The sequence below is a fragment of the Vespa crabro genome, chromosome 2 (genome assembly GCF_910589235.1).
Source record: "Vespa crabro chromosome 2, iyVesCrab1.2, whole genome shotgun sequence".
Lineage (NCBI taxonomy): Eukaryota > Metazoa > Arthropoda > Insecta > Hymenoptera > Vespidae > Vespa > Vespa crabro.
The window spans coordinates 18,112,143-18,138,027 of record NC_060956.1 but is presented as its reverse complement, the minus strand read 5'-3'; the positions used below and the strand labels follow the sequence as shown (position 1 = coordinate 18,138,027).

At 29.4% G+C, this 25,885-nt stretch overlaps 3 protein-coding genes and 1 long non-coding RNA gene across 11 annotated transcripts; 2 read left to right on the top strand and 2 right to left on the bottom strand.

The window, feature by feature from the left end:
• The first annotated feature begins 2,846 nt into the window (after positions 1 to 2,846).
• Positions 2,847 to 4,354, top strand: LOC124422001. Its single transcript, XR_006941780.1, has 3 exons — positions 2,847 to 3,672; positions 3,771 to 3,867; positions 4,289 to 4,354. It is a non-coding gene; the product is annotated as an uncharacterized LOC124422001 (long non-coding RNA).
• LOC124421994 (beta-TrCP) lies at positions 4,042 to 17,406 on the bottom strand. Of its 7 annotated transcripts, XM_046957834.1 has the most exons (11): positions 16,404 to 17,406; positions 10,664 to 10,898; positions 10,299 to 10,485; positions 9,711 to 10,167; positions 9,251 to 9,624; positions 9,047 to 9,125; positions 8,780 to 8,963; positions 8,641 to 8,688; positions 5,039 to 8,371; positions 4,842 to 4,887; positions 4,042 to 4,329 (listed from the first exon to the last, which is right to left on the bottom strand). In XM_046957834.1, exons 1-8 carry the CDS (start codon positions 16,446 to 16,448, stop codon positions 8,678 to 8,680), a joined length of 1,572 nt encoding a protein of 523 aa, XP_046813790.1. In that variant the 5' UTR covers positions 16,449 to 17,406; the 3' UTR covers positions 4,042 to 4,329; positions 4,842 to 4,887; positions 5,039 to 8,371; positions 8,641 to 8,677. The 7 variants fall into 7 exon arrangements, with proteins under 7 accessions (XP_046813790.1, XP_046813791.1, XP_046813792.1 ...); XM_046957835.1 differs by lacking the exons at positions 4,042 to 4,329; positions 4,842 to 4,887 and adding an exon at positions 13,234 to 13,701 and having other exon boundaries at positions 5,390 to 8,371; positions 16,327 to 16,544; XM_046957836.1 differs by lacking the exons at positions 4,042 to 4,329; positions 4,842 to 4,887 and adding an exon at positions 13,234 to 13,701 and having other exon boundaries at positions 5,390 to 8,371; positions 16,404 to 16,540.
• On the top strand, positions 17,381 to 25,633 carry LOC124421992 (KAT8 regulatory NSL complex subunit 3). Of its 2 annotated transcripts, none has more exons than XM_046957831.1 (8): positions 17,381 to 17,509; positions 20,064 to 20,432; positions 20,512 to 21,085; positions 21,319 to 21,600; positions 21,699 to 22,388; positions 22,466 to 22,823; positions 22,942 to 23,130; positions 24,372 to 25,633. In XM_046957831.1, the coding sequence occupies exons 2-8, from the start codon at positions 20,185 to 20,187 to the stop codon at positions 25,472 to 25,474; spliced, it is 3,444 nt and encodes a 1,147-aa protein (XP_046813787.1). In that variant the 5' UTR covers positions 17,381 to 17,509; positions 20,064 to 20,184; the 3' UTR covers positions 25,475 to 25,633. The 2 variants fall into 2 exon arrangements, with proteins under 2 accessions (XP_046813787.1, XP_046813786.1); XM_046957830.1 differs by lacking the exon at positions 17,381 to 17,509 and adding an exon at positions 19,516 to 19,843.
• Positions 17,552 to 19,366, bottom strand: LOC124421997 (phospholipid phosphatase 5). Its single transcript, XM_046957844.1, has 6 exons — positions 18,979 to 19,366; positions 18,648 to 18,753; positions 18,418 to 18,565; positions 18,176 to 18,304; positions 17,933 to 18,103; positions 17,552 to 17,877 (listed from the first exon to the last, which is right to left on the bottom strand). The coding sequence occupies exons 1-6, from the start codon at positions 19,065 to 19,067 to the stop codon at positions 17,708 to 17,710; spliced, it is 813 nt and encodes a 270-aa protein (XP_046813800.1). The 5' UTR covers positions 19,068 to 19,366; the 3' UTR covers positions 17,552 to 17,707.
• Positions 25,634 to 25,885: the final 252 nt, after the last annotated feature.

Below are 25,885 nucleotides of genomic sequence, written 5' to 3'. Positions count from 1 at the left end.
AAAGTCTCGATAGAGTCATTGGTTTTGAAAGAGAAAAATCAAGTAGAATGATTGCTAAAAAACAAAGAGACGTAATCCGTAAGCCTAGATGATAAATTAATTAATTTTTAGCTCAGGATTTTCAGCAATTAATATATTATTATCTAATTTCTAATTTTGTTTATGATTAATATCTAAATTCTCCCACGCTGCGAAAAAATGTCTTTCGAAAGTATAATAATAAGTTTTCAGATTCGTTAGGTTTGTATTAGGTTTTTCTTTCATATCTTAGAATTTGGAATCAAATTTTGTCGTTACAGTTTTAGAGTGATATTCGATTAGGTTGAGGCACGAAGTAAAGAAGAGGCTATATGCCGAAGACAACATGTGGCTCAAGAGGATAACTATTAGGCTATTGAGTTATTTTCGTAGGTTCACTAGGAACTTTCGAGAATGGCTCTTAGTTTTACTATGTTAGTATTTTAATTTTACCATGTTGTCATTCAAAATGCTCTTATGGTGATGGGTGTAGGGGTGTAAATTTAAAAAACTGAGACGAAGTAACTTTCCGTAAATAATATTCCCACATTACCACGTGGATGCGAATAGGATTATTTCATATTTTATGCCTTTTTAATATGAAACTTTTTGTTAAAACTTGATTGAATTTATGATTCTAGTTTAATAAAATCAAATTTTACGTTAAAGTCGATTGATAAATTTTGCACATTTTTTCTTTTCTAAAATTCAATTCAATTTATAATTTTATTTTAATAAAATCGAATTTTATGTTAAAATCACATATCTATGAAATGTAAAAGTAATATAATATTTCTTTAGATCAGTATTCAGAATTTTTCATTCTTTTTTAATTAATATTTTTTTTTCTTAGCTTTTAAGTTTAATTAAATTAAATTCAGAATTTTATCGTTCGTATAATTAATATATATATATATATATTAATTCTTTTTTCTTTCCTTATTTCTTTTCAGCTAGGTCCGGGTCGAGGGATCGCGAACACGTGAAGGAATAATTAATTAATATTTAAACAATAGGGTATTCTTAGCAACGTTATAGAGAACATGTAAATATATTATCATATATTATCGATTAATAAATATGATATTTCTTTCAGAGAGAATAATATTTATTCATATCTGTGTTCAGAATATTTCATTTCTTTTTAATTAATCTTTTATTTTTCTTAAGTTTAATCAAATTAAATTTAGAATTTTTTCGTTCGTATAATTACTGTCATTTCTATTTTTTCTTATTTACTGTCATTAATTATCCTCTACATACATTTCGGGTGGAACCCATGGGAGGGGCCCATAGGTGTGGGGCTCTGTGCGGGTTTCTTTCTCAGCACCTTATAGAGCTGCTTCTCTTTTCTTCTCTTTTTGGGGCTCTCTTTTCTATTTCATATTTTTCATTCTTATTTACTATTATTAATTATGCTTTATTAGTCTCGGGTGGGACCCATGGGATGGGGACATGGGTGTGGGCCTCTGTGCGGGTTGCTGTCTCAGCATCGTATAGAGCTGCTTCTATTTTCTTATCTTTCAGCAGGTCTCTTTTATTACTCATATTTCTCTTCTTTAATTATGTTTTTAATTATGTTATTAATATGTTATTTCTTTTTATTATGACTTTTCAGAATTTAATTATGTTATTTCCTTTTAATTATGTTTTTATGTTTTTAGGTTTGTTATTAATATATTCTTATTATTTTTAATTTTTAAGCATTAGGTAGGACCCATGAGATGAAGCGGACTGTTGTTTCAGCAGCGTGCAAAGCTACTTCTATTTTCTTATCTTCCAGCAGCTCTCTTTTATTACTTATATTTTTCTTCTTTAATTATGTTTTTAATTATGTTTTTAATAATGTTTTTTATTATGATTCTAATTATGGTATTAATATATTTTTATTAATTATGATTAATGTTTTAGGTGGGACCCATGTGATGATTCGGCCTGCTGTTTCAGCATCGTACAGAGCTGCTTCTATTTTCTCATCTTTCTGCTTTCATTTTATATATATTTATTTTATATTTTATTTATTTTCTATTTATAATCTATATAAATATTATGTGTTATTTTATATATTTTTTTCTTTTTCTTATTTTCTTCTTAGCTTCTTCTTTTCCAGGATAGATCATCGAGGGATAGGGTCATCTGCGGCCGGATGATACATCGCATGGCAGGATTCATCATCGATTTTTACGCGAGAATACGGGCAGGATAGGAAGAACATTGACGCGCGTGTCGGCGGGCGCAGGCGTTGGTGTTCTCGGGCGCGATTATATATCGTTTGATTGTTCGTATCGAAATCGCGAATTGTAAAGTAGAGTCACCGTTTTTCTAACACTCGCGTGGGTGTTCGGGCGCGATTAAAGGTCCTACCGTGGACTTCGTTTGATATCTTCAAAATTTCGATGGGGGTACTTCGCGAAATTCGGCTTAACAGTAGAATCTATATAATTATAACACACACGTGAGTGTCGCGACGCGATTAGTATTTCTAAGGAGTGCGCTTTGTTTGTTCGAAATACGGAAAGCATGAATTCAGATGTGCTTAATAATTCGTTATGTCTGAAGCAGACGGTGCAAATGGTGGAGCTATCTGTAAGAGGTGTGCTGTAGCTAGAGCTACGCATACCCTGTTAGTTAAGAAGCCAGTGCATTGAAGCGGAAAGGTATGACGGATCGGTATCGTGGAACGCGGATTTTAGAGTAGAGTCATCGTCAGTCCGTGGGTCTCCACATGCAGCAACCTCCACGTGGTGAGACCTGGGTCGATAATACTTGGAAAGGCTAATTATAAATTTTTTAATGCAAGTATTACCGAGCGAATGGCTGCATATTGTATTACTTTTCCATAATTTTTTTAATCTAATTCCAACTAAACATTAACATATTTCCATCTTATGTAGCTAATAATACTTCAAAAGAATTTATTCTTATTTACTCTCATTAATTATCCTTTATATATCTCTGGTAGGACCCACGTATAGGGCGCATGTGTGTGGACCTCTGTGTGGGCTACTGTCTCAGCATCATGTAGAGCTGCTTCTGTTTTCTTTTTCCCTCTACGGCTCTATTTTCTTTTCTTTCTCTACTTTCTCCTACTTTCTCTTCTATCTCATATTTCTTCTCATTCTCTTTTTCATCTTCATTTGGAATCATCGAGTGGAACGATATTCAATATATCTTTTTCTGAATTCCATCGTTGTCACGTTCGCGCACCTTTCGAATTTCTTTTCTTCTCTTACTTTTATTTCCTCCTCTTCTTCTTCTCCAGGCTGGATCGTCGATGTATATATTCTTCTGTGGTCGGATAAGTTCCATTTATTATCGAATGACTCAATTCATAATCGATTTTTACACGGAAATAAGAGAAGTATAGGAGAACACTAGCGCGCATGTCGGCGGTCACAGCCGTGGATGTTCGGCCGCGATTAAAGAACCTACCATGGACTTAGTTTTATTTGTTCGAAAATTTGATTAGATTACCTCGCGAATGCGGATTTTAGAGTAGAATCAGCGTTATTTTAACACACACGCGAGTGTCGCGGGAGCGATTATAAATTCTACCAAGGATTACGCTTTTATTATTTGAAATTCGAAAAGCACGAACGGTCGTGCTTAATAATCCATTATGTCTGAAGCTGATGCAATGGATGGAAACTATCTGTAAGAGGGATCTCATATAACTCTTGTTAGCTGAGAAGTCTGAAGCTCTCGAAGCGAAAAGGCTTCGCCGATCGGTATCGTAAAATGTTGTTTTTTAGAGGAAAGTATCAGCGTTAGCCTGTGGGTCTCCATATGCAGCAATCTCCACGTGGTGAGACCTGGATCGATAGTACTTGCGATATATCGAAATTTTATGTAAGTACTAACGAGCAAATAGCTGCATATATCAAGATTTTGAAAAAATCTTTTCATTTTAATTCTGATTGAACATTAAAGTATTAACACTTTATATTGCTAATAATACTTCCACAAATAAATAAAAAGGATATACTAGAATTCTAAAATAATTTCTTAAAGAAACTCATTGAAAACTTTTCCATCATTCGTCTTTATTTTTATTTATTAATTATTAATTATTAAATCTCGGGTGGGACCCATGGTTAGAGCCCATGGGTGTGAGCTTTTGTACGGGCTGCTATCTCAGCATCGCGTAAGTGTGCGTCCTTTTTTTTCTTTCTCCTGCTTTCTTTTTTTTTCCTTCTTCGGTTCTCTCTTTTTCTTTCACCACTTCTCTTTTCTATGTCACATTTGTTCTCTTTCTCTTTTTCTTTTCCAGCTATCATCGAGGGATCATCGAGGTATCGAGCATAATTCTGACTAAACAAAAGTATTTATACTTTATATTTCTTCTTATATCTTCCGTATATTCAGTAATAAATAAACATTAATTTCTATTTATTGAATCGCATAACTATATAATAGTTGAAAGAATTATTCTATATTAATTAGTTTATTAATTATTATATATATTAATTATTTGTCTCGGATGGGACTCTTAAGTGTAGGCCCTTAGGATGGGACCTTAGACGGATCTCCTTCTTTCAATAAGATAAAATCGAGCTTAATTTTGGTGCTTTGGTTTTGATCAAGTGGAGCAATCATCGAAGGATAAATTCATCTTCGGTCGGATGAATCCGACATATCTTCAAATGGCTCGGTTCATCATTAATTTTTACACGAGAATACACGAAGAATAGGGAGAACTAACTTACATAAAACCGATTGTTATTTAAGCGTAGAAGGGTATACTAAACAAGCTTATATACCGATAAACGCGTGGTGGGAACAGCGTTCCCCGCTTGCGGTTGTAGTTCATATTTTGTCCATACCTGTCGCTGAAGTCATACACGCTTCGAACAAAAGGTGATGAACATCCTATAAAATATATACATATAATGTACATATAATTTATTAATTATATATATATATATATATATATATATATATATATATATATATATATAATCAATAAATCATCAATTTTTGTTCGTGAATAAATAATTTTTCGTTTTATTGCAAAACATACCTGTTCCCATACGATTTTGAAGTAGCAAGCATAAGCCTCATGTTAATGAAATGTCATCAGATTGGGGCCTTAATAAAATGAATTTGTATCATATTTTTTCAGACAACTCTGATTGTTGTAGACAATATCATGAATATCCAAATATATGTTACACAAAAACTTTAGTAATAATATACAAATCAATATGAGTAATATACCCTAAGAAAAATATGTTTTTTATATTAAGAATATCCTCTATTTTTTTTTATATGTATCTTATTAACGAATAGCCATCTCATAATTATCTTGATCCTTACATGAAACAGCATCAACAAGGTAAAATATTTTCTTATATATCAAGGAGTATAGCTATTCCATTCACAATCAACGTTTATTGTACATACACATAAATCTTGGCAAAAAGACGAAACATAAATGGTAATAGTTTAAAAAAATCGACGAGAGAGGAACTGTACCGTGCAGCATGTTGACTAGTTCTAATTTAAAACAATCCATTTTGCACAGTATTTGTAGCAGTGTGCTTGTACTTTATACAATTGTATAAATTTTTTGTTTTTTTTTTTTCCATGATTTCTTAAGCATGCAGAATAATTACAAATAATACAGATCAATCTGTATTAAATGTTATAGCGACATGCTACATTTAAATTACTTTTTCAGAAAATGTGTATAGCCATTTTTCAAATATGATTATTACAAACATCATATGTTGTAAATACTATAATTTTGTTACTTTAAATGTATAGTTATTCATCTGTATTTTGTTATGCACATATATCATTATCTCATCGATAATAATAGTTCAAGCTATATGTAATTTTTTTTTTTTTTTTTTTTTAAGAAGAAAGGTTGAACATTTTTATTAAATATTTAATTTTTTTTATCTTTTTAGGTATTCTTCCATCTTTTAGATTTCTTTAACTTTGTAGGATATTTTAATACTTATTAAATATTTCATAAGTTTTTTATTATAATTTATATATCTCTGATATGTTTTAATACTTGTCTTTTCCAAAGGGATGACAATAATGGAAACTACTTCTTATTAAAATTGCCTCATCCAGTTGTGTAGGTATTATATTTTGAATATAGCTTTTGCACAGCCTTCATTTCATTTTCACTTAATTAAATCTGCATACATGAAATTTCATGTTAATATTAATAGTAAGCATCACAATGTTTTTTCTTATAGATATTTCAACATCTTTACCTCCATTGCCTATAAATATGTAAGTTATGATCAAGCCATATTACTAAGTGCAATGATTTTAAAGAGTAAATAAAAAAAAATGTAATGCCTTATATTACTACTACAATGCCTTATATATTGTCTAAGAAATATTTGGCTCTATATGAAGTATCCTTAATAATATTGCTTAATAAGTTTCATCTGAAAACAATTTATTAAAGGACTTTATATTCTTAGTTAATAATAATGACTTTATTCATTGAATGGTTTAAGACCCCAATCTAAGTAAAAGATACACTTGTACCACTTAGCAGGAAAACGTAGTTTATGGTTTTTCATAAAATCTACATATGTGCATTCATAGACAGCAAAACTGTAATATAATTGGGTATGTGCACACGAAGAATATGTTAATAATTTATAAGAATTTCGTTCTATAATATCTCTACAATTTACATTTCACAAAAATTTTGAATCCATTAAATACTTATAAAAGTATAATTTTACACTGTTACCCCCGTATATACATATCCCCGTATATACTTACGGTTATATATAGAAAGTTTCTCATATTATCATTCCTAGCTTTAACATCACAATTTTTTGTACCCAATTTGGCTACATGCTGTTACTTTTGCACGGTAAGAGCTATTATTCGCGAAAATATCGTATGTATCCGTTTAATATTTTTCATTAATACTTGATGAGTGTGTGTGTATGTTTGTGTGCGCGCGTGTCTATATATATACACATACATACGCGCGCGCGCACACACACACACACACACTTGTAATATACGATGCAAAATCCAAAATCATGTATTGAGTTAATATCAGAAATTACATACGTATAATAAGCTTCGGTTATTTTTTTGGAACATTATAAAAATTACAACAGGATCAAAATATCTCATCTCTGCTGTGTGGAATTACATACTAAAATACATTATTACATTTTATGACAACCTGGAAAACAAATAATTTTCTTTTTATGGCTTAATAAGATCATATGTAAATGTCTATACGCAATATTGTATTTCTATTGATCATTATAACAAAAATCATCTATTCGACATTGGACATAAACATAAAATTTCATTTAAGAGCGATACTGCTTTAGAGAAATTTTTAAATTGATAAAATAACCTCAATGTTTAATCCAAAGAAATATCATTAGTACACATTAAACACACAACATAAAAATTATGCTCTATCCGAGATCAATAATCAAGTTACAGTAACTTTTTATAGCAACTACAATTGTTTTAGAGATACTACATTGTCTGCATGAATATTTACATCTCTCTGTGTATATATCAAACGTAATATTTTAAATGCAAATAACATTTTGCCATGTGGCAACGCGGAAATAGTTGACTTTTACCCATTTTTACGTAAAATGAATATTGCAAAATAATAGTATCTACAAAAAAAAGAAGAAAAAAACATAAAAAAAAAACAGAAAAAAAGAAAAAAAAAAAGAATAATCTCTCTATACATTTAATTCTTGATTTTATATCAATGCTACTTAACATGATATAGCGATCCACCTTAGCTACCTTTGAAAGTGATGAAACATGATAATTGTCATAATTGTTTTATGAAGTTGCATTTTCACATTCACACAAAATAAGTATCCCGATCAGACAACAGTTTACAATTTTCTTAGCATAAATTAATTATATAAAAAAATCATTAATTTACTATAATACATCTAATATCTTATTAAGTGTATCCAGCCTCCCTAAAACGTTTTCATTTTGTTGCGTGTTTCAAGTCTTTTTCATAGTAGTAAAATGGTCAACTTCTATCGTATCATAGAGCGTAGAAGAAATCCAGATATGGCCATAGCAGACGGCAAATCCATGGGATGTATTTATATGGTTTTAATATACTGTTCATTACTAAACGCAGTGTGTGTGCCTCAAGCGCATATAAATTAATTAATATTTTTATATAAGTCAGTACATATCTCCTATCTCAAGGGAATTTCTTTCGCGTTTCACTGCAAATAACAAACCAAAGTCCATGATTAAGAGTTTTAGGATGTTTGTGTCTGTTTAGGCGCTGTTCACACTGGACACTTATTCTTCATGTTTGTGTACACTATCGTGAACACAATCAATTCACTCACTAACCACTTGTCTGAAACAAAATAGTGCTATTATTTTATAGATTTCTTTACTAAATGAGATTAGGAAACACGTATAAAATTATTAAAAGAAATTTATCATTAAAATCTATGAAATTATTATATTATTATATTTCCTCTTTTTTAAATTTTACAAATAAGGTAGACATACGATAAGTCAAAAATATTATTTTCTAAATGAGTATGTATATTTACTATAATTATTTAAAAATATAAAAATATAAAAATTTATTATAATGATATCAATTAAACGTACACTTACAATTATATCACAATAAAGGAATCTTCCTGTTGATGAGTCACTCAAATGCTGTAAAAAAAACAAAAAGAAAAAATGTTAATATTTAGAAATAAAAATATATTTACATTTGCATATAAAAACTGAATCTAATTATACATACGAGAAGGAGATCTGGTACCAGATTGATTGGCAGCTAAAGCATTGATTGGTGCTGGACCGCTAGATACAGATCCATTTGATGGATTAAAATTAAGGAAATCCCAAATTAGTATCGTGTCATCATGTGATGATGATACTATTTGGAATTCGTCGAATTGAAGACGAAATACACGCCCAGTATGTTCCTACATTCGTATAAAATTCGTACAAAAATATATAAGACGAATTTGATTATACCAGGATAATAAAATTATTATAAAGATCTTACCACTAATGTACGCAGACATAAAGTGTTTGCAAGTGCACGCGGATCTAATGCAGCTACCAAATCCCATACTTTAATTTTTCTACAACATAAACGAGACAAACGTAATGTGAGCATCATGAGTGGTCAGTAATCTTTTCTGTTACTATGTATTAAATTTATAGAAAAAATATTAAAATTTATCATTATTACAGAGATAATACATACCCATCATATGCTCCACTAACAATATGTTTACTGTCAAATCGTATACATCTGACCAGTTCTTCATGACCTTCTAAAACACGTAAACATGCTCCACATTCAATGTCCCACAGTCTAATAGTGTTGTCACTGCTGCCACTCACGACTAAGCGATCCCTATATTGCAAACACGCTATACCCCGTTTATGTCCATTTAACGTTCGTACAAACTCGCAGGTGGACGTATTCCATACTTTAATAGTCCTATCACCACTAGCAGAAACGATATATTTTTCATCAAAATCAACTACATTCACTGCTGCTCTATGACCCACAAGTACTCTTCTCAATGCAATTTCCTTCTGTGATGTCATATCCCAAACTGCTATCGAACGATCCTATACGATAATAAATATTCATGTAATATTTATTAATTAAAAATATGTATTTTGAAATATATTAAGAAAATAACATTTGTACTAACCTTCGAGCAAGTGACCATCATACCATTATTAAATCTGAGATGTAATACAGCTTCGCAATGATGTATCAACGTACTAACCATCTCACCTGTTGTCGCATCCCATACTCTTACTGTACTATCCGAAGAGCCTGATATTATGGCTTTGTCATCATATTGTAAACATAGGACAGAACCTGTATGACCAGTCAACACCTTAATGCATTGTAATGTATTTCTGTCCCAAATTTTAATCGTATTATCTCTTAATCCAGAGACTATTTTTTGGTCATCATATTGTAGACAATAAACACCCTTTGAATTTTCACTTCTGCAGTTTATTCTTTGAAGATTAAATCTACCCATTCTCCAATTATTATCTATACTATCAATATCTTTAACAATCTTGGGATAAAGATTTCTGTAAAAGTTATGATTCGGATGACTCTCTCCTGGTCGAGGTTTAAACAGATATTGTATCCTATGGAAAAAAAAAGGAAAGTATATGTTAATATCATAATTGTTTAAAAATAATTAACTATCAACATGCATACTCTACTTCTTTGAAAAGTGGCTGATAAATTTCATAGTTCTTAATAAGGAAATATTCACCATCCTCTCCTTTCTGCTAGGCCTCTCCAAACCGAATCCGTCCTGACTTTACGTTCAATTAATTTCTTCCAAAGCATTCCTTCGCTGATAACTCTATACCATTCTTTGCAAACTAATTCTGCAGCTGTCAATGATTCGGCGTCCAAATATGAAAGAATACTCTCTGCCACATGATCTAATCCTTTTTCTGATTAAAGTATTTCAATTATTTCATAGAGATCGCAACATATATATATATATATATATATATATATATATATATATATATATATATATATACATATATATATATATATATATATATATATATATATATATATATATTAATATTAGATACAACAGCTCAATAAATAAAGTATACATACTTGGTAAAAGAGAAATAAAATCTCTCTGAAGCATTGGCTTGAGATACGCATTGATGTGTCCATGTTGATAATGACACATACGTGCTAATAATTGTTCAACAAAGTGAACTTGTTCTGGTTCACTCCACTTCTCAAATAATTTCATACAAATTTCTCTTTCTTGCCCATACTGTGGCGATACACCCATAGAAGGTTCTTTCTTACGAGTGGGATCATAGAGAATCGTCATTGGAAACTGTAATCACAAATATATATAAAGAATGAAAATTAACAAAATAATTCCGAAATAAATATTCAAGATTGACAATTAAATAATATTTTTTTGTACACAAACTGGTTTATATTTTCAAAAGACTTGCTCGTGATTCATTGAGAGAAACATACTTATCACATTGTCGCATATATATTTATATAAGAGATTAAGTTAATATACATACGTTGTAAAATCACTAATTGATATATAAAATCGTATTTATTAAAGAGTATTTAAGATGATATTTTTATTATTATTATATTAAAAATGGTTTTAATAAAAACGCGTTCCTCACGTTGCCAACAATTTACCTTGACAACAATTTTGTACCTTCCACATTATCATCTAAGCGTATTGAAAAATTCAAATAATACGTACACATATAAATGCGCATATAAATCATATAAATCATAAAAATCGTGAAAGAAAAATATCGTCGATCGTCTAATAATACAATAAAGTACAACGAACGGAAAATGCAAATATATTGATCACAAGTCAGTGAGATAATATTGCGCGAATAAATAATTATTATAGCAGAGTTCCCGATAACGCGTATATCTAAAATAGATGAGAGAAACAACCTCGACGTTCGCATTAATAATATTAATTCTATTTATTTCCCAAGACGTAATATTCGATTAACGGTCAAACAATGAATAATAATAAAAAAAAGTACAAATAAATTCATATTTATATAACATCAGAAAAATAAAATTTATCTTTTTTTTTTTTATTGTATTTTTCTTTTTTTTTTTTTTTTTTTTTTGCTTTGCATAAGAATATTGAGAAGAAATAAAATAAAGGCTAAGTTACACAAAGAATAGCTTGTGCAGCACGGCACACTGAGAAACTCGACCGTTTCATCCATACTTTCACCGCACATACACGCGCACTCAAATATATAAAACCTTTTGTACTTACGAGGAACATACAGCACCGTTTCATATTTACTTAAGACATAAATATGACATATTTCTTTTTCTTTCTTTGCGATAAGTAGAATTGACTTTCGTCAACTTTCATTATCTATAAGTCTAAATCTTATCTCTTTAGTTGATATGGATTTCAATACATCAGTAATGTGTGAATCATTAATGTATATTTTTAATGAATAATATATATTCGTGCAATAATATTAAGTATTAATACAATCATAGTAAAATTAATGCACAAAGTATAGAAAAAAGAAATATTCAAAATGATTTAATTATGGATAATTATCCATACCTTTGATACTAAGAGATCATTGATAAATAATGTTAAAAAAGAAAAAGAAAAAAGAAGAAAAAAATATAACAGGTAAAAAATATAAGAATCTTTCTCGTCAAATAATATAAGTATCGATTTGAAATCACGTTAGGTCAGCAGGTCGTATGTATGAAAGTGCACGAGGGATCATCGACCTTTTAAAAATCATACTACCTTCCCGCGCCTTGCACGTTTACTTTGCGTATAATCTGATTGGTGGATTATGAAAAATAATCATCATATATAATAGAATTAATGCTTCGTAATTCCAAATTAATCTTTACTACTGAATTGTTTAAGAAAATAAATTAAAAAAATAAATTTTTAACAACAGAAAAATTATCTATTAATTATTAGCTAAATTTTCAAATAAATATACATAAATACTTTCGAATATTTTTGTTTAATCCTTTTCTTACTAAAGGTTACTATAGTCAACTGATAAAATTCTCTATGAATTAAGAACTCTAGGTGAACATAGTATATATCTTGATATCTTTATGGCAATCAACCGTTCGTTATGTTGACATATATTCATTTATGATTCGTTCTATATTAATTTAATATAACTTGTATAAAAAAATCAATAATTTGCATAATGATGACAGTTACATTTTGAGCAATTTCGCCCTAACAAAAAAGCTAATAAAAATAAACTAACATTCAATAACAGAAAAATCATAGCGTTAAGTCTTTGTTAATTTTTGCACTTATTTCCAACAAATAAAGATTTACAAAATCACTTTTATTTATTTCTTCAAAATTTTTATCAATAAAAGCATTTTGTAAAATAAATGACCAATATATATATATATATATATATATAGGTCAGTATAAATGCTTAAGTGTTAGGGTTACATTAGTATATTATAAATACTAATCATCAAATCATCAAGATATTAGTATATTAAAAATACTGATTCAATAAATAACAACAAATATTGATGCTTTGTAATTCCAACTTATTTATCTTTATTTTTAAATAATTTAACAAAATCAATTTAAATTATGAATTTTCAACGACAGGACAATAATTGATAGATCTTTATTATTCATATACCCATACCATATATATCGTCACATGCCTATCTATATTAAACGAATTTGAACGAATAAAACTCAAGAAAAAATATTTGCATTATTTCTTCAATTATATCGTTCATGTTGATCGTTTCTAAGTTGATGCTGCCGGGTGGTCTGTGTCTACCATAATAATAAAGAAGAAGGTCTAGCCACAGACGAGCGTAGAGCTCTCAATTGCCTGAAAATGCTACAAGTGCTCCCAAGCTAACGGTACTGCGAACTCGTGTCGAATCTACACGTTCCTCGGCTCTTTTGTCTTCGCGCGCACCTTTGCAAGAATTCTGAAGTACCGCCTCACAAAACAATATACGTATATAATAGGCATGACACAACATACATACATACATACATATATATATATATACGATATGTCCTACTTAGAGGAACCAATATGCGCGATTATTTCCTTTATTGCTTATCCGTTATATTTCGGATGGGTCAGTTATGCAATCTAAACAAAACAAAAAAAAAATACTATGAGAATACACCGTGATTTAAATATTATTAGTTTCTAATCAATATATATATATATATATATATATATATATATATATATATATATTTTACGAATAAGAGGAGAATTTTATTGTATTATCTCAACTGTGACTATTTTTTTATCGCGCATACGCTCATACTTTGTATACGAAGGAGCAGATAAATTGGGAAATTAAAATTCGCGGTATTAATTGAGCAAATTATAGCAAAATTGGATAAATCAAGTCAATTACGAAATAATCTACAGTTGGAATCATTTTTTGGAATTGACTGCGATTTGTTTCATTTGTGTATTTTTATTTTATTTCTAACACATTTGACCAAAGTAATATTTCATCAAATAAGATCAATTATATCGAAGTTTTAAATCTGCTCCCTTAAACTTTTTAGTGAATTTATAAAAAATTAAAAAAAAAAGAAGAAAGAAATAATTCTGACTAATCAAGATCAACTACGCTAATGAAATAATGTATCATTTCTTTCATATGTATATATGATACTTATGATTAGCGCGTTTGTTCTTTTTATTTAAATGAATTATGACGAAATCACTACGTTCATTTCCAAATATAAAAAGTGTTAAATATATTTCTTCTATAATTTTATTCATCGCGACGAAAAAGTTACATTTTCATGGTGCGAAAAGAAAAAATATCGTTTCAGAAAAAATGAAATGTCATCCTTTTTTAATTTTATTCATTACGAAGCAAAAATTATATTTTCGTGACGACATAAATATCGAATTTCATCAGATTTCATTGATGTATAAAGAAATGTCAATATATCCTTTTATATAGCCATTTTATATAGCCTTTAATGGTTGATATACAATATCCCTTTAAAAGTTCAAATTATCGGATATATTCGAAGATAGTTCGTTCATAATGTGAAGGTAAAAAAAGAAAAAAAGAACAAAATAATAATAATAATAATAATAAAAGAAACAGCAAGAATGAGGAAAAAAGGCACTGAAAAGTTACGATATTAAATATTATAAGGGAAAATGTGACGAAGGAGAAATAATATGACATAGAGAGGAAGCTGAAACTGATTATGTAGTGTGTAAGTTATTCACAGATTCGAGAAATCACTGTGGAAGATAAAAACAGAAAGAGAGGGGAAGAAAGAGAAAGAGAGAGAGAGAGAGAGAGAGAGAGAGAGAGAGAGAGAGAAAGGCAAAAAGAATTATCTTACTTATATACGAATTATTCATTTACGCGGCAAAATTTCAATTCATCAAAGTTACTATTTCAAATATTTAAGAAAACTTCCGTTTGATTGGTTGTATTGTTTACTAATTTACAATGAAAAAAAAATCTCGAACTTTAATAATACAAATAATAAAAATGAACAAAACCATCGAGATAGAGATTTGCTAGTATTTTATATCGATTTAATTTCCCAAAGAGGATTATAACGATTTGTGTGTTCCCGCCAAGATGCGCGTATAGAAGCACGAATTAATTTACTATTGCAATTGATTATGCAATATGATAAATAAAATACTAAGACTACTAAGAAATATAAACTGGAGTTCTGTGAAAAAAAATTCAACGTTTAAAATGTGAAACACATTTGATTGTTAGTAAACAAAATATTTGGAATAAATAATTTGAAAATAATTCATTTCTCTTTTGGATATACAGTTTGTACTTATTTATTTTCAATAGATATACTTCTATTCATAAAGATAATCATGATAAGAAAATATCGAATTAATCCGTATCGTGGGTCTTATTAGAAAAATATAAAATAAAGCATGATTCATAATGATCGATAAAAATAAATAATAAATATTGGACAATAGCTTTCCCCATTTCAGAACTGTAGCACTAATAATTAGAATAAGCAATATAAGAGAAACGAAGTTATATAAAATAAACCAATGGGATGAAGTTCGACGAAGAGAGAGAGAGAGAGAGAGAGAGAGAGAGAGAGAGAGAGAGAGAGAGAGAGAGAGAGAGAGGGAGGGAGGGAGGGAGGGAGAGGGAGAGAGAGAGGAAAGGAGAGAGAGAGAGGAGAGAGAGAGAGATTATTGATCGTATCAGTCCATAAAAAATATTCCAACGTTGACATAACATCATAATGATATATATATCGATAAACGATTAAATGTTCTTTTTCCGACTTTTGATAAATGTAGCTTAATCAATCACGTGACTCATCTTATATATATATGTATATATATATATGAGTACCAAATAACCCCTGTGAATGATATACACTGACCATTTCTCAAACTTCCCGTATGAATGTTAGGAGAGAAAAAAGGGAAAATAATACTTTAAACGACGTTTAACCTCATTTTGACTCTCGTAGTTATGGATTTATCGAAAGTTCGACGTTTCCGAATAATTCCAGGTGTTATATGAAAAAGCACGTGCAATAAACACGAGCCCATATTTCGCAAATGAAAAATCACGATATCCTTCTTCCTGCCTTCATTTTTTGTTCTCACGTTCTCACATTTATATACTCGTCGTTCGTTTTACCTATCTCTTTCTCTCTTTCTCTCTCTCTCTCTCTCTCTTTCTCATCGTCCGCACACATACATAGATAGGGTGTGTATATATATACTAACGCACTCAGCTCCTTTCGTCACAAGGAAACATAAGATGGCGGTGGGTTTCGGGTGAAAAATAGTGATACACTGCGCACCTGAAGATTTGTATTTTCGTCGTCGATGATCTTATCCGTTTCCATGTTGAGATCACGTTTTACACGCACCACGCACCGGTCGCACCTCCGTAAACGACGTCGTTCCGAATTTAAAAAGGGATCGATCCGAGTAAAAGCACGCGGAAGTGCTACAAGAGAACGAACGAACGAACGAACGTACGAACGAACGAACGTACGAACGAATAAACGAACGAACGAATGATCGAACGAACGACGAACGAACGAACGAACGGGCGAGTGAACAAACACAAATGATTGAAAGGAAACTCAAGCGATACGAATCGAGCGATTCGATACTGCTGTCTCCGGCGCTGGCGTTGTCGTTGTCGTCGTTACCTTTGCTTCAACACGATCAACGACGACATTCGCGTTCCCTCGCCATATACAGCTAACTCAAGACAACATTTTACTAATATCCGAAGAAAAATATCACCGTGTAGTAAGATATATACACAAGGGACTACGCGTCACGACAAGCTTTAAAAAAGCACCCCGTGTACAATGATATTCCGAGTTGATACGACGATACACATAAGGGGGGGGGGTGGAAAGAGAAACGCCACGGGAGTCGCCGTCGTCGCGTAGGCAGGGCGAACGGCCGCACGATACGATTCGACGCCAGTCTACTTCACCCCCACCCCTCTTTCTCTATACTAACGCCTTTACAAGAGTAACTCCCTCCTTCATCTATCTTTCTTTTACCGAAGTTTGAGATCGCGCGTATATTTTAAGTAGATCAGAGCGTATGCGAATGACTGATGTTATAGACGTGCACAGCACAGAAGTGCTGAACAGTATAGTGGGAACAGCGAATCTAGAGACAAAGAAGAAAGAGAGAAAAACAAAGATATGCCGTGAACTGTCCTATAACCGTATAATTTTCATTTAGTGGCGCCACTATCACATGCCTTTCAAAATGGCTTCCACTTGCGACAACTCGTTGCGCATGACCAAGAGAACAATGATAAAATACTTATTTTTTTTATGTGCTATCGCGTATTTCAATGTGAACATTGACTAACGTCATTGTCTAGATGTTGAACTCTACAAGATGCAATGCCGATTGGATGTAGGATCAACCAATCGTATGTATGAAAGTAATCGATCATAAAGTAAACAAAATGATAGATCATTCATCGGATGTATTTTCATAGGTTATCTTATTATTCATAGAGGGTTCTTATTTATAAAGGATTGGAAACAATTTATAGGATTAAAGTATTTAACTTAATACATTGTTGTTCTTTCATTAAATGGCAACAATCAATGTTAAATTGTTTATATTATATCCATTTGATTTGTTCATTTTTGTTATTTTTTGTATTCTCTAGTTGCAATTGCATAGTGAATGCTGCATATGGTTTATGACACATTTGAGAATCTAATGGTGGATAGTAATGTCTATAACATATGTATGTTAAGCAAGATCCTATAAGTCCACCAGCCACAATATCTAAAATAATAAATAGTAAATATTTATTGTTATATTTCTTAGTAAATAAATTTACCTTGCCAATGATGATGATAATCACAAGTACGACTTAATGCAATAATAAGAGCAATACAAATTGGAAGAATAAATGAACACAGCTTCCAAGATTGAGCTTTGCCTGTTAAGCTGAATGTGTGAAATTTTCCTGCTAAATATAGTGCCACAAAGCCAAAGCTTGCGAACGCAACTAAAAATAGAATACATTGATATATGTAAACTTCTATGTAATTACATGCATATAAAAATATTAGATACATACATGAGGAATGTCCACTTGGGAATGATTTTTTACCATCTCTAATAGTAATTGGATTTCCTGTACATTTAAATTCAGAATTCATTTGCCCATCTGGAAAACACCGCCAAAAGAAATCTGGCCTTGGTCGTCCTAACAGTAAAAAATAGATATATATTAAGATATCTATTCGAGATAAATGTACTAATGCACAAGTACTAAATCATAAAATAAATTAACTGTTAATAAAAATTTCTAATGCTTACCAACTATAAGCTTTATAATATCTGTAATTAAACCATTAAATCCCAAAGCTAACGTTACACATAACAAAGCTTGAGAAAAATCAATCTTATCCTTATTGATTATAAATGAAAATAATATCACAACAACTGGCATCAAGAATACAAGAGGCTGAAAAATTACAAAATATGTATCATTATATATTTTAATGTCTTGTATGTACTAATTTAAGAAATAATAATTAGAAGAATACCCATAATACTGTAGTTGGAACATAGGAATCTGTTTGTGGATTTTTATATAACCATAATTCATCTTCATGTATTTTTCTAGTAAATGGCTCTGCTTGTTCTAGTTTTCTATAATTTAAATAATAATAGAATTATTATATGTAAACAATAGTAAAAATACTATATTTAATTATATAATTTATTTGTATACAAAAAGTTTTATCAATTTAAAGGTAACTCACAATATAATATTACTGCAAAGCATTTTATCAAAAAACAATATATTATATCCATGCAAGTTCGAAAAATATAATTATACAGTATATAATTTTTTTAAACTAAATATATACTCACAGAAACAATAATGCCAGAATGATTCGTAACAAAACGTCAAAGCAAAATCTCGCTGAAAATTCTATGCCGAAAAGACGTACAATAAGCATCTTAACTACAAACTTTAATAGATTGTATCAATTATCTGTTTAACATCTTTCACGTATAAACCGTATAAATAACATAATATATAATAAATACAAATACTACCAGAATTTTAATACAAATAATACATTACGGTTAATAGTGCACACATTGTTGTGCTTTAGAGACTTAAAAACAAGAAATCGACACGCCATGATAAGTGTCAATCATGGCTGGTAACCTTAGTAAATGTATTGTGTACCAACTGTGTTAAAGTTATTTTATTACATATTCTTTTGCAACTGTAAGTTACAAGAACGGCATTTTAATTGGTTGAATGATTTGTGCAAAATATCATTTCTATTGGACGAATTATTATAAAGTCAATTTTCTAATTGGTCTAAATAAAAAAAATATTAATGACCGTATAGAAAATGATAATATACAGCAAATCTATAATAATTACTTTGATTTAACATAATAGAAATAAAGTTTTAATGAAAATTTAATTATTTTCTAAATTATATTTCAATTCATTCTAAATTGTAATAACATTTTAATGAAAATATATGTGAAAGAGAATAAGAATCTAAAAAGAACTATGTCTAGTCTTATATATGCAAATGCACATAAACGGATAGCCATTGTAACTGAACTGATTTTTTCCTGTTCTTCGAAAACGAGGTCATAAATCTTTTACTTTTACTATGGTAAAATATGTTGAATTGATTAAAAAATCTTCAGTTAATACATAACATCTCATAGAAGGAATGTTAATATATTGAACAATATATTTATTTTAGTAAGTGTACATACCAATATAGCTTTTGACTCTAATCGTGTTTATACGATGTCCAATATTATATATGATGATATATATTTTTGATTCAATATTTTCAATCTTTGATTAATTGTTTATTCTAATATTTATTATATTAGTCAAATGAAAAAGATATTAATTTTGTAGTAATCAAAATGTTCGCAGCCTGTATTGTAATTGACATTTTTCTTTTGGATTTTAGATAAAGAAAAGAGAATCTAAACAAATTATTTATGTAAAAGAAAATTTATCAAAGGAACTATTTAAGATTATGAAGGTCTCCTATATTCATATTCATATTATTTGTTTATGACATAGTAAAAATGTCATCTGGATTGGTTTCTTCTACTTCACTAGGTAGCTATGAGCTACCAAGTCCGATAGGAGATACAGTGGAAGATAATTCTAATAAATTTACAACATATCTGCATCAACTTGCTGGTATCAATGAAATGGAGGTTGATGTGATACTTAAAGATCATTCTTATGCTCGTCCATGGAATTGGAAACCAGAAAATATTTATGTTAAACCAATAAAAAAATTATTTTTTCCAAAAATTAATTCAGTTATGTAAGTTAATATTTAATTAAATTAATATTTAATTAAATTTTGTCCAAGTAAAAAAAATTATTTCTTATTTAACTTGTAGACAAGATGAAGAGATTGATGTAGAGAAAACTGATGATGAGCAGCAAGTTCCACCTTTAGATTTAACAAGAACGCGACATGTTATGGATGAATTCCAGCGATTAGCAAATTTTGCAAGACCAGATGATAATGACGACTGGGAAGAAAAAATAGACAAGTCAATGTGGACATCTTTACAAAGTCGAATATTTACTAAAGTCATTAGAATATTGAATTCTGAGCGACTTGCAAGATTAGCAAAGTCAAATGCTATAGTAGAGCCAATTTTTCGTCGTACATCAATAAATACTACAGCAAGACGATTTAGAGAAACTTTAGCATCAGCTGGTTGGGATTGGAGATTAACTCAATGGTTACATGGTTTATTATTTGATCATCTTTCTCAAGAGTACTTAGCTATTTATCTTGACATCTTACAAACATTGAGATTAAAAATTCCACAACTTGTGGATAAAATGATAACAGTACAACCAAATATTAATGCAAAAAATGGTTCAATAACATGGGAAACTCTAGGTTCTTTGTTAAAACGAACGTGGGATCCAATTGCTCCTACATTAAATAATAACAGGCTTGTAAATATACTATGATAATTATATCATATTATTTTAAAACATTCGCTGCGGATGGCGAAATTATTTACGTTGCTATGGTACGTGTGACGCCGTTTGGCGTTATCACCTATATCAAATGAATAAAAAAAAATATAAACTACACCTAGCGAAGGTATTTGATTTTGAAAACGCAGCGAATGTGTTAATCATATAGAAAATATTTTATGATAATATACCAATATGTTTTATTACAGAAGAAACTCCCAGGAAATCCCATTTTAATAATAGCTCCATCCAGTATTGGGTCCAGTATTTCTTCTCGTCAACATAAATGGATTACACAGTTAGGAGCATTAGGAATGGTTGTTAATGTGCATACACATATAGGATTAGCAGCTAACAGAATGACAATGATGGTATGCATTGATCAACTAATTCAAGCTATGCGAGCTAAAATACAAGATATTAAAAGTGATTGTCCTGGCAGACCAATAATTCTTGTTGGTTTCAATACTGGAGCAGCTTTGGCTTGTCAGGTATAATTATTTTCTATACAAATTATTAACTTATCTGTAAAATAATTAAAATGCAAAGTAAGGTACTTATTTTGTCTACAAATTTATTTAATTTATAGGTAGCACAAATGGAACACGTAACTGCAGTAATTTGCCTTGGTTTTCCTTTTTCTACTGTCGAAGGAAAACGAGGTTCACCCGATGATACGTTACTAGATATTCGTTGTCCTGTTATGTTTATTATAGGACAAAATGCTTCTTTAGTAAGACCTGATGATTTAGAAGATCTTCGTGAAAAAATGTTAGTTGAAACAAGTTTGGTAGTGATTGGAACTGCAGATGATTATCTACGAATATCGACTGCTAAGAAAATATCAGAGGGTATTACACAAAGCATGGTAGATAGATGTATTTTAGAAGAAATAGGTGATTTTGTGGGAAGTATTCTTTTGCAGCCACATCCTTTACCTTTGAGATCTATATCAGTAACAAATTGTGAAAACAAAAACAACAAAAAGGAAAGTCGTAAAAGAAGAAATTCAACCAGTAGCTCTGTTGAGAGCGAACCAAATTCTCCTACTTTGAAAATATCTCGACCAAATACACCAGTTTCTACAGTATCTGTTGGATCTAGTACATCTTTGCCTCAAGTTACAAGAGCTGGATCTTTTAGTACACAACCAACTCTAGTCACAGTGACTGGTCAACATATTAATCAAAGTTCAACAATAAGACGTAAATCGCGAGTTATTAGTAATCCAAAAGCACAATTTGTAGAACATTTGATAACTTCTAGAGTACCTGCACAAGTAATAATAATTCTATAATAACATTTAATTTTGCCAAATTTTGCATACGTATAATTATACAATTTTGTCTTTTGTAGAAAATTACAAACTCAACAAGTGGTGGTATAACTTTAAACATTGGTTCTTTAGCAAGTCTAGCACCAATTGGACCAATACGTTTAGGTTCATCTGTTGATCAAACTAATACAGTTAAGACAATTAATACATCCAAATCTTCAATTGCATCAAATAAAATTCCTAAAATTATATCATCGAATATACCACTTCAGAATGTTCCTAAAATGAAAGCTATTGTTTCGACAAATAAAACTTTTTCAAAAGTAATATCAAGCAATTATAGACACACTAATATTATTGATAAAAATGGTGATACAAAACTGATTAATGTTTTGACAACAGGAAATCAGTCAAGAATAAATCCTTTAAGTGCTGCAGGTATCAAAATATATCTCTTTTCAAATCCATTTTCTCCATTTAATTCAGAGATTAAATTCATTAATAGTGTAATAATTATACAAACGTATTTTGTTCAATAATTGGTCTTTATGCATAGGACATAGTAAATCTACGAATGGAGAAATAAACGGAGCATTGTCGACATTGTTACACAATGGAAAAAGTTCTACTGCAACAATAAATGGTTCTCCTTCTTCCCGTATATCTTTAAGTTCAAGTATATTGTTAACACCTAACATCTCTTCGACAACTAACACAGCAGCTACCACTTCAACGGTTACAAAAGGTAAAATATTATTATCTAATCAATTAATAAGAAATTTACAATGATCATAAAATTTATTTATTTTCCTATAGTATCAATTGATTAGTTAAATTAAAATATTGGAAGTTATTTTATTTATTATCTGAAAATGTGTTTTATTTTGTAATAAAGTTAATTATTCTATGATGTTTTTAACAATATAATATAATTATTCTTTCTTGTCCTTTATTTTTTTTTATTTCTTTTTTTTTTTAGTACATTTTTGGATTATAAAGACAAATCTATTCCATTTATTATAAATTACTGTATAAATTTTAATGGTGTTACGTAGTATTTAGAAAATCTTTTTAAATTTTTTTGAGTTTATGAGGAAATAAATTGAAAATTTTGTTAACAAGAGAATTTTAATAATATATATTTGTTATATTTTTATCAAATTCTACAACAATATTATATAACAAACACACATCAATATATAAGATATTATTGGTTTTAAATTGTAATTTCCATTAGTAATTTTTCTTTAAAATATCATGCATTTGTACTTTTTTTCAGAGTGTAATTAACATGTGTACATAAAATCTCTGGGTATTCTTTGTAAAATATTATAATCTATTATATAAGAAAAACTAAGGGGATTTTTTATCTATTAGCAAACCGTAAATACTTATACAAACATACTCTTGTATGTATTTATATTCTTTTATAATTGTAAAGTTATTTATGAAATTTTCATAAAATGCATTCAAAGAATTGCATTGTAAATATATGCTAATTTTTATTTTATGTTAAATAAATATTTTTTCACATAATTTGGATTTGTTTGATACCTGTCCCAATCCTTTACGATATACAAGATGAATAGAACAGTTCATAACTTATTAATAATAAAATTTTAATTTATTAGTGCAAAAATGGAATAAGTCATTGTAAGTATGGATAACAATGAATGGCAATGTTCAAAATTCATACTACTTCATTTTATAAATAAAATTAATTTTAATATATTAATAGTAAAATTTAAGTAAATAATGTATTATACCATTTTATTTTTATATTATTTCAAAATGTAATTCTCACGTTACGGTCATGCCTAAAAAAGTGAAATCCTCTTAGTTTCTTTAATAATAAAATCACATAATTTACTGAAGTCGTATGTGTGTGTGTCTATATATATATATATATATATATATATATATATATATATATATATTTGAATGTTTTACAATATAATATCTAAAAGCTACGTCTGTATTTTATAGCAATGGAAAACAGAGAACCCTCCAATAGTTCTCAACATGTGGCACTTAATCCTACTCATATATGGGACATACCTAAGATCTCACAGTTATCATCACAAACAGTTTCTACGAACAAAGATTCTATAAGTACAATAGCTGGAAATACTACTGCAATTAATGAAAATATCCAAAGTACCAGAACTACATCTTCATCTGTAACAGTTCCATTCACTTTTCATAAAACTGGAAATAATGTAGCTATGTCTAACCAATTGAAATTGTCTCATAATGTTACAAAAACAATGCCAAAAATTACACTAAATACAAATAACTTACAAAGAATTCAGAAAGGAAGATCACAAACAGCACTAAAGAAAAATATTGTTAATGATATAGATGATGATTTGGGAAATATATTAGACATACCAATAATATTTGCAAAAGATGATGATAGTTTAAATAATGTTGAGAAAGTATACACATCTCAAGCTGCAGATTCTAAAGAAAAATATGTACCAAAATTTAGTAATACTACGAAAGTTGTTCTTATAAGTAACAAGCACGATAAACTTCAACATACTTCTAATAAATTTGTAACTCCTACGACACAAACTATTATATGTCCCAATGTTCCTGTGCAAAATATGAACCACGTAATATTACAAACGCAATCACAAAGTTCAGTAATAAAGACAAAAAGTAGACTTGGATTACCTGCACAGAGCCGTTCGAATCAACCTACTATTAAGTACACTAAAATTATTTTAGCAAAAAGAAATAATACACAATCTTCTCAAGTTGATAAAAATGAACAAGTTCTACTGTCGAAAACTTCTCAGAGATTAAATAAACCAAAAGTATGTATTTTTGAAAAAAATGATCATAAATATGCTCCACCTCAAATAAAATATCAAGAAAATAGTTCCAATGATGTAATTGAAATTGAAGATGCAATAAAAACAAATATTATAGAAAGGAAATACGTTACAATACCTGAAATCGATCTCACATCTCCGACTAAATGCAATGAAAGAGAAACTTCGAATGAACGTGAAGAAAAATTTGAAAATAAAGAACATACCGAACATGCTACATTTAATAGCATTACAGGACTGGAAACATAAGGTACCTTACTATATCTTCATATTGTTATGTACTTTAAGAAGATTATTGCTGTCTTTAAAGTATATTAATAAAACAAATGCCTGCCTCAAAAAAACGCTAATAAGAGATATACATTTCAGTGGATATTGAATAAATAAATAAGAATATATATAGTTTAACTAATTATTATTGCATTAAAAAATTCATTCATTTTTTACTTGTAAATATGTACACTGAACAGACTAAAACAGACATTACAGCAAATTTTGCGTGATTATTTTTATGCTAGTTATATTAAAAGAATGTGATATATCTTATTGTTTAAAGCAAAAATATTAATGCTATACACATGCAATTATATTGAACAAACATGCAGTTAATATTTAAAAAAGACAAAAAAGATGTATACTTGAAATCGATATCAAAGCTTT